Source organism: Hordeum vulgare, chromosome 5H (assembly GCF_904849725.1).
Source record: "Hordeum vulgare subsp. vulgare chromosome 5H, MorexV3_pseudomolecules_assembly, whole genome shotgun sequence".
Classification (NCBI taxonomy): Eukaryota; Viridiplantae; Streptophyta; class Magnoliopsida; order Poales; family Poaceae; genus Hordeum; species Hordeum vulgare.
In genome coordinates this window covers 585,733,994-585,743,805 of record NC_058522.1, presented here as the reverse complement: position 1 = coordinate 585,743,805, position 9,812 = coordinate 585,733,994, and the positions used below count along the sequence as shown (strand labels likewise).

At 45.1% G+C, this 9,812-nt stretch overlaps 1 protein-coding gene across 1 annotated transcript; it reads left to right on the top strand.

Annotated features, from left to right (window-relative positions):
- The first annotated feature begins 256 nt into the window (after positions 1–256).
- LOC123397466 lies at positions 257–1,960 on the top strand. The gene has a single exon (XM_045091991.1). The coding sequence runs from the start codon at positions 257–259 to the stop codon at positions 1,958–1,960; it is 1,704 nt and encodes a 567-aa protein (XP_044947926.1).
- The last annotated feature ends 7,852 nt before the right edge of the window (positions 1,961–9,812 follow it).

The window sequence follows — 9,812 nt, the reverse complement described above, 5'->3', positions numbered from 1 at the left end:
ACACATTGCCAACGTGTGTGTCTCTCTAGCTAGTCTGTATACGTAGCTAGCTAGTTCCGTACCACAAGCTTAATCTTGTACAAAACCACTGAGAGCCAGTACCGTACCACAAGCTTAATCTTGTACAAAACCACTGAGAGCCAGCCTTGTGTTGATATGGCTAGCTCTATATAAGCTGCTGGGGAATACACAAGGCTGGCAAGCAGCACGACAAGTCCATTACTTACTTACTTGCATAATATATATATAGTAAGAAATGCTGAGTCTCGCTTGGACTCGTCGCGCCGTCGTGGAGGTGGAGGCACCACCCACCCCAACCCCAACCCCAACCTGGGGTGGCTGCTCTCTCCATGGCCTCGACATTGAGGTCGTGAGGGAGAAGGACGCTGTCCCTGGCGGTGGCGGCAGCGGGCTAGTTGCACTTGCAATCCCTTCATATTTCTCCGGCCCCCGGCTGGCGAAGCGGCAAGATGGAGGCTTCCCCTTGTACACGGGCTACTCGGCGGCGAGGTCCTTGGTCGGCAAGGGGGCCATGACGGATCTGAGAAGGCTGTCTCGTGAGGCGGAAGACATGCTCGCCGAGTTGTTTGCTAGCATTGATGGCGGTGGCGGTGGCGCCCCAAACAAAAACAAGGAGGACGCGGTGCGGGCGCGGCCCAGGGTGGTGCAGCTGCGACTGTCACCGGAGCTGGCGCTGTGGAAAAGCACGCAACACGCAATCGGCAACATGCTGCCCACTAAGGGCGCCGGGCTGATCCAAGCCACGCCGCAGGTTCTCGCCTTGCTGGGCGCCACCGACTGGCCTGAGGCGATGAAAACAACCAACGCCCTATCTGGCAGCGGCATGGCGAACCTGCTGATTGGCGCCTCCGACGTGCGCACCCTCTTCTCCAACTACGTGGTGGACATGGCATTCTACTACGAGCACGGGTACCACAAGGCGTTCCCCTCGTTCAGCCGCCTCCTGCACGATGGGCTCGCCGACGCCCGCTCGCTACGAACCCCTGGTGGCCGGCAGCGACGCGAGGCCGTCGCGATAGGCGCGTCCTACATCCGAGCCAAGATCGCGCTGGAGGCGGCGCACAAGACGCTCCTCAAGGACCGGTCGGCGCAGATGGACCGCCGGGCCGCCCAGGTCATATCCCTATGCGAGAGCAGCATCCTTGGCATGGGGGCTGAGGCAATTGCCCGGGGCTTCGATGTTGGCGCCGTCACGAGCGACCTGGTCTTCAGCTCTCCCGGCACCGATGTCATCGATGTGGGCAGCGACCTGGTAAACTCCGAGGTCATGAACTCGTTCCTCAACGTGGCCGACATCGCCGCCTCAGGCGTCGTGAGCGAGCCGGCGCTTCGGGCCATCTACGACGCCTACGCTGCCACGGGAGCTCGGATGTACACCCAGAGGTGGCATGAGCCTGTGGCCCGGATGTGCATCACCTTGTACACTTGGCACCTGCACAACGACCGGCACATGTTCCTCCGCCGCGCCCTCCTTGGATGGCCCAAGGCCCGCAAGTCCCCGGCGCAGCCCCAACGCGAGGCCGACTTCGACGAGGTCTTCGACACCGACTTTCGCACCACCGGCTTCAGCAGGCCCCTTGACCTTGAGTACGCGTGCAATGGCGAAGAAACCTGCGACCACGTCCGGCGCTTCCTCAAAGTAAAACTAAAAGACCAAGAACTGCTTGCCGCCCTTTGGTCCTCCATTGTCACCGGTCCGCTGGAGTACGTCCGGAAGGGCGAGGTGGACGAGCAGCGTGAGAAACACCTCATTGAATCCTCGCGCCTGCAAATGGTCCACCTCTTCTCCAAGGGCCTCATCGACGAAATGGTCTGGCTCGTCGCCCATGCAAGCCACCATGCCTGGCAGGTGAACTATCTCTTCGAGGCCGCCATGTTTGGCAGCATCCTGGACGGGGGCGCCATGATAGGCAAGCTCGATAGGGCGGAGGAGGACTAATAGCTAGGGATATGCATGCATCACAACATTTTTTTTCCATTTTATTGTGTAACTCTACTTTCTTGTCTAAGGTCGTGTCAATGTTAAGTATTGTAAAGCTCTCACAATACTTGTATATTTTATACTATCTTCAGAACCAAGAGGATCACCATCATCGTCGGAGAGCTTTTTCGATGCCAACAAATCTGATGCATATTTTTCTTGTCTGAGAACTAAACCATGCTAAATTTTTCCTAACCTTAATACCCAACAAGAAATGATAATATCACAAATCTTTCATTGCAAAATGATTACTCAAATCGTGCATTATCGTTGAGGGGGCTATAACTAGAGGAACCCGTAACTATGATATCATGCATACACATAGACATGAACACATATCATCATATCTGACTTCTTTCAACAAAACAACTCATATACTGACAACGACTTTAACAACTAGACTAAATGTATGTTCCTAACCCATGCATAACATTTCTTAAATCCATTTGCGATCAAGCGAGCTTTATAACGGTGTATATTACCATTGGCATGACTTCTGATTCTATAAACCCATGTGTAGTCAATAATTTTATTACCATAGTTTGGAGGCACGAAATGCCATCTCTTGTTTTTCATTGGTGCCGCAAATTCCTCATACATCGCGGTAGTCCGTTTTTTCCAGCGCATCACGCAAATTGTTAGCTTCTCCTGTAGCACATAGAAAGGAATATCGAAATCGTAACATCGATGTAACATTTTAATTTGCTAATAGATTTTGAAGACCTGTATTTTCCCAACAGGAGCATCATGATATGGTGACGCAGAGGATTTGGGCTCCTCGGGGACAAGGAGGCGCCGAGCCACGCGCGCTTGTGTGCCGCTTGTCGGAGTGGAGGGCGACCACACAGACTTAGTGGGTCGGGCGCGTAGCCTAGGCTGGAACATGGCGCAGCCCGAGTCGTGGGACGCGGGAGAGGCGGGAGAGGACGTGAAGGACGAAGCCACGGTGCTAGCGGAATCTGCCTTGGAGTCGGCGCCTCGGATCTTCCGTTGAGACGGAATCTGCCTTGGAGTCGGCGCCCCGGATCTTCCGCTGAGAGACGTTGTAGGATACCCATCAGGATCAACCTGAATCATGCTTGTTTTTTGCATTGTTTTGCCTCGAATTTGCACAATCTTCTTCGGGAGATTTAGCAGGTGGACGTAGATGATTATAGTAGCAGGTATATAGGTATCATCATTACTCTATTGTTCGTTGTCGATCGATTGTTCCGCAATATACTTCAAATGTGGTATGAAAATAAAGATATTTATTTTTGTCCATTTTTACCGCTTGTCCTACACAGCAATACTCCTCGTGATCTTTCTGATAATTATGATATTAGAAATTTATCTACATGATTATGGCAAATAGGTGCCATAAGGTAATAGGGTTTGGTATTATAATAGTAGTTTTTTTACTCCATATTATACGAATTTTGTATTATAGTTGCTATGTATTTTTTTCTTGTAAAGTTAACTTTTAGTAAGCCCATAACACATGCTAAAAGTACGTGCGGAATATATTGCAATTTAGTGGCCCTTCCTGCATGAATTGCTAGGTTATAATTTTACAATGGAGTGCTGCTTGGCTGCACAATTAACTACTACTCCCTCTCTCTCAAAATTCTTGTTTTAAATTTGTCTAGATATGAATGTATATCTAGTCATGTTTTAATACTTAGATACATTTATTTTTAGACAAACCTAAGACAAGAATTTTGAGACGGATGCAGTATTAGGGTTTGAGTAGACTCATACTCCATTTTGAAGAAAAAACCAGAGTAGAGTAGTACTCCCTCTGCTCTAAATTATTTGTCTCGGATTTATCTAAATATAAATGTATGCAGATAAAAAAGGTGTCTAAATATGGATGCATATCTAAGAAAATTAAGACTAGTAATTTGGGACGGACGAAGTACTACTACGTACTACTGCTATTTACTCCCTTAGTACATAGTTTTAACTTCTGTGTTTAGTAAAAGAAAACATTTGACAAATTTTATTAGAAAATATAGAAAAATTTGTGATACCAAATTAATATCAGTAAATCCATTTTGAAAAGTAGTTTCGCGATATTGTAAGTTTGATACTCCCTCCCACCCAAATTAATTAACACAGATTTGTCTAGGTACGAATATATCTAGTCATAAAACATGTCTAGATACATTCGTATTCGTATGTAGAAAAAATTGATTCAAATAATTTAGATCGGAGAAAGTATCATATATATTGCTAGTCTAAACAAAATGACTTAGTTCAAAAGCAGAAGTATACATTTTCATGGATGGAGAGAGTAGTTGATATAAGCTCTTGCTTGCATCAACACTGTGACGCATGTAGATGATGTATTCCGGTGACACATTTATAGCATATAGCACTTATCGTTTAACACTGTGATGTATGTAGCAGATGTAACCATATCACCAACTGGCCCTAAGTTTACGTTGGACCACCGACGGCATGCTTGAGCTTCGCATGTTTCAGGTGTGCATGTCCACTTGACCGGGCTCCAGCAATTGCGGATACTGGACAGTTACACTTGTGGTCACCACGAGGAATCGGATTCCGATTTTGGCTTTCCATCGGACCTCTATTAGACTACTTATAGTTAGTAGGACTAGCTTAGGTAGTAACATCACTGTTGGGGAACGTCGTATGGGAAACAACAAATTTTCTACGCGCACGAAGACCTATCATGGTGATGTCCATCTACGAGAGGGGATGAGTGATCTACGTACCCTTGTAGATCGTACAGCAGAAGCGTTAGTGAACGCGGTTGATGTAGTGGAACGTCCTCACGTCCCTCGATCCGCCCCGCGAACAATCCCGCGATCAGTCCCACGACCTATTACCGAACGGACGGCACCTCCGCGTTCAGCACACGTACAGCTCGACGATGATCTCGGCCTTCTTGATCCAGCAAGAGAGACGGAGAGGTATAAGAGTTCTCCGGCAGCGTGACGGCGCTCCGGAGGTTGGTGATGACCTTGTCTCAGCAGGGCTCCGCCCGAGCTCCGCAGAAACGCGATCTAGAGGAAAAACCGTGGAGGTATGTGGTCGGGCTGCCATGGAAAAGTCGTCTCAAATCAGCCCTAAAACCTCCGTATATATAGGTGGGAGGGAGGGGAGGAGGCAGCCTCAAAACCTAAAGGTTTGGCCGAAATTGGAGGTGGAGGAGTCCTACTCCAATCCTACTTGGAGTAGGATTCCACCTTCCCACTTGGAAATTCTTTCCACCTTGTGTTTTTTCCTTCTCAAACCTTATGGGCCTTAGTGGGAACTTATTCCAGCCCACTAGGGGCTGGTTTATCTCTTCCCATAGCCCATGAGACCCCTTGGGGCGTGACACCCCTCCCGATGGTCCCCGGCACCCCTCCCGGCACTCCCGGTACACTACCGATGAGCCCGAAACTTTTCCGGTAATGCACGAAAACCTTCCGGTAACCAAATGAGGTCATCCTATATATCAATCTTTGTTTCCGGACCATTCCGGAAACCCTCGTGACGTCCGTGATCTCATCCGGGACTCCGAACAACATTCGGTAACCAACCATATAACTCAAATACGCATAAAACAACGTCGAACCTTAAGTGTGCAGACCCTGCGGGTTCGAGAACTATGTAGACATGACCCGAGAGACTCCTCGGTCAATATCCAATAGCGGGACCTGGATGCCCATATTGGATCCTACATATTCTACGAAGATCTTATCGTTTGAACCTCAGTGCCAAGGATTCATATAATCCCGTATGTCATTCCCTTTGTCCTTCGGTATGTTACTTGCCCGAGATTCGATCGTTAGTATCCGCATACCTATTTCAATCTCGTTTACCGGCAAGTCTCTTTACTCGTTCCGTAATACAAGATCCCGCAACTTACATTAAGTTACATTGCTTGCAAGGCTTGTGTGTGATGTTGTATTACCGAGTGGGCCCCGAGATACCTCTCCGTCACACGGAGTGACAAATCCCAGTCTTGATCTATACTAACTCAACGAACACCTTCGGAGATACCTGTAGAGCATCTTTATAGTCACCCAGTTACGTTGCGACGTTTGATACACACAAAGCATTCCTCCGGTGTCCGTGAGTTATATGATCTCATGGTCATAGGAACAAATACTTGACACGCAGAAAACAGTAGCAACGAAATGGCACGATCAACATGCTACGTCTATTAGTTTGGGTCTAGTCCATCACATGATTCTCCTAATGATGTGATCCCGTTATCAAGCGACAACACTTGCCTATGGCCAGGAAACCTTGACCATCTTTGATCAACGAGCTAGTCAACTAGAGGCTTACTAGGGATAGTGTTTTGTCTATGTATCCACACAAGTATTGTGTTTCCAATCAATACAATTATAGCATGGATAATAAACGATTATCATGAACTAAGAAATATAATAATAACTGATTTATTATTGCCTCTAGGGCATATTTCCAACAGTCTCCCACTTGCACTAGAGTCAATAATCTAGTTCACATCACCATGTGATTCCAACGAATCCAACACCCATATAGTTATGGGGTCTGATCACGTCTTGCTCGTGAGAGAGGTTTTAGTCAACGGTTCTGAAACTTTCAGATTCGTGCGTTCTTTACAAATCTTTATGTCATCTTATAGATGCTGCTACTACGTGCTATTCGGAAATGCTCCAAATATCTACTCTACTATACGAATCCGTTTCACTACTCATAGTTATCCGGATTAGTGTCAAAGCTTGCATTGACATAACCCTTTACGACAAACTCTTTAACCACCTCCATAATCGAGAAAAATTCCTTAGTCCATTAGTTACTAAGGATAAATTTCGACCGCTGCTAGTGATTCAATCATGGATCACTCTCTGTACCTCTCAACATACTTTGAGTCAAGGCACACTTCAGGTGCGGTACACATCATGGCATACTTTAGATTCTACGGCTAAGGCATAGAAGACGACCTTCGTCTATTCTCTTTATTCTGCCGTGGTCGGGTTTTGAGTCTTACTCAAATTCACACCTCACAACGCAACCAAGAACTCCTTCTTTGCTGGTCTATTTTGAACTCTTTCAAAAACTTGTAAAGGCATGCATCTTGTTGAAACTTCTATTAAGCGCTTTTGATCTATCTCTATAGATCTTTGATGCTCAACGTTCAAGTAGCGTAATCCAGGTACTCCTTTGAAAACTTCTTTCAAACAACCTTGTATGCTTTACAAAAATTCTACATTACTTCTGATCCACAATATGTCAACCACATATACCTATCAGAAATTCTATAGTGCTCCCACTCACTTCTTTGGAAATACAAGTTTCTCATAAACCTTGTACAAACCCAAAATCTTTGATCATCTCATCAAATTGTATATTCCAACTCCGAGATGCTTGCACCAGTCCATTGAAGGATCACTGGAGCTTGCATACTTGCTAGTATCTTTAGGATCGACAAAACCTTCTGGTTGTATCACATACAATGTTTGCTCAAGGAAACCGTCGAGAAAACAATGTTTTGACATCCTACGTGCAATATTTCATAAATAATGCATCAACAACTAACATAATTCTAACAGACCTTTAGCATCGCTACGAGTGAGAAAGTCTCATCATAGTCAACTGTTTGATCTTGTCGAAAACATCTTTGCGACAAGTCGAGCTTTTCTTAATAGTGACTTATCACCATCATCGTCTGTCTTCTTTTAAAGATCCATTTCACTCAATAGTCCTATGACCATCAAGTAGTTCTACCAAAGTCTACACTTTGTTTTCACACATGGATCCTCTCTCGGATTTCATGGCTTCCAGCCATTTGTCGGAATCTGGGCCCACCATCGCTTTCTCCATAACTCGTAGGTTCACTGTTGCTCAACAACATGACCTCCAAGACAGGGTCACCGTACTACTCTGCAGCAGTACGCGACCTTGTCAACCTACGAGGTTTGTAGTAACTTGATTTGAAGCTTAATGATCATGATCATCAACTTTCACTTCAATTTGGTGTAGGCGCCACATGAACAACTTCCTGCGCCCTGCTACACACTGGTTGAAGTGATGGTTCAACAACCTCATCAAGTTCTACTACCCTCCCACTCAATTCTTTCGAGAGAAACCTTTCCTCGAGAAAGGATCCGTTTCTAGAAACAAACACTTTGCTTTCGGATCTGAGATAGGAGATGTACCCAACTTTTTTGGATATCCTATGAAGATGCATTTATCCGCTTTGGGTTCGAGCTTATCAGACTAAACCTTTTCCACATAAGTGTCGAAACCCCAAACTTTCAAGAAATGACAGTTTAGATTTCTCTAAACCTCAGTCTATACTGTGTCATCTCAACGGAAATACGCGGTGCCCTATTTAAAGTGAGTGCGGTTGTCTCTAATGCATAATCCATAAACGATAGTGGTAATTCGATAAGAGACATCATAGTATGCACCATACCAAATAGTGCGTGGCTATGACGTTCAGACACATCATCACACTATGATGTTCCAAGTGGCATGAACTGCGAAACAATTTCCACATTGTCTTAACTGTGTACCAAAACTCGTAACTCAGATATTCATTTCCATGATCATATCGTAGACAGTTTATCCTCTTGTTACGACGAACTTCACTCTGAAACGGAATTGAACTTTTCAACATTTTAGACTTGTGATTCATTAAGTAAATACTCCTGTATCTACTCAAATCGTCAGTGAAGTAAGAACATAATGATATCCACTGCGTGCCTCAGCACCCATTGGACTGCATACATCAAAGTGTATCACTTCCAACAAGTTACTATCTTATTTCATCTCAATGAAAACAAGGCCTTGCTCATGTGGTATGATTCGCATGTCACTAGTGATTCGAAATCAGGTGAGTACAAAGATCCATCAGCATGGAGCCTCTTCATACAATTTATCTAACATGACTCAAGCGACAGTACCACAAGTAAGTGGTACTATCATCATCAACTCGTATCTTTTGGCACTAATATCATGAACATGTGTAACACTACGATCGAGATTCAATAAACCATTGAAGGTGATTATTCAAGAAAATAGAGTAACCATTATTCTCTTTAAATGAATAATCGTATTGCAATAAACACGATCCAATCATGTTCATGCTTAACGCAAGCACCAAATAACAATTATTTAGGTTTAACACCTATCCCGATGGTAGAGGGAGCGTGCGACGTTTGATCATATCAATCTTGGAAACACTTCCAACACGTAACGTCACCTCGCCTTTAGCTAGTCTACGTTTATGCCGTAGCTTTCATTTCGCGTCACTAATCACTTAGCAACCGAACCGGTATCCAATACCCTCGTGCTACTAGGAGTACTAGTAAAGTACACATCAACATCATGTATATCAAATACACTTCTTTCGACTTTTGCCAGCCTTCTTATCTACCAAGTATCTTGAGTTGCTCCGCCTCAGTGATTGTTCCCCTCATTACAGAAACACTTAGTCTCGGGTTTGGGTTTAATCTTGGGTCTCTTCATTAGTGCAGCAACTGTTTTGCCGTTTCACGAAGTATCCCTTCTAGCCCTTGCCTTTCTTGAAACTTAGTGGTTTTACAAACCATCAACTATTGATGCTCCTTCTTGATTTCTACTTTCGCAGTGTCAAACATCGCGAATCGCTCAAGGATCATTGTATGTATCCTTGATATGTTATAGTTCATCACGAAGCTCTCACAGCTTGGTGGCAGTGACTTTGGAGAACTATCACTATCTCATCTAGAAGATTAACTCCCACTTGATTCAAGCGATTGTCGTACTCAGACAATCTGAGCACATGCTCAACGATTGAGCCTTTTCTCCTGTGCTTTGTGGACAAAGAATCTTGTCGGAG

Coding starts and splice junctions, on each gene's coding strand:
- LOC123397466 (XM_045091991.1), top strand. CDS start 257: ATGCTGAGTCTCGCTTGGACTCGTCGCGCCGTCGTGGAGGTGGAGGCA.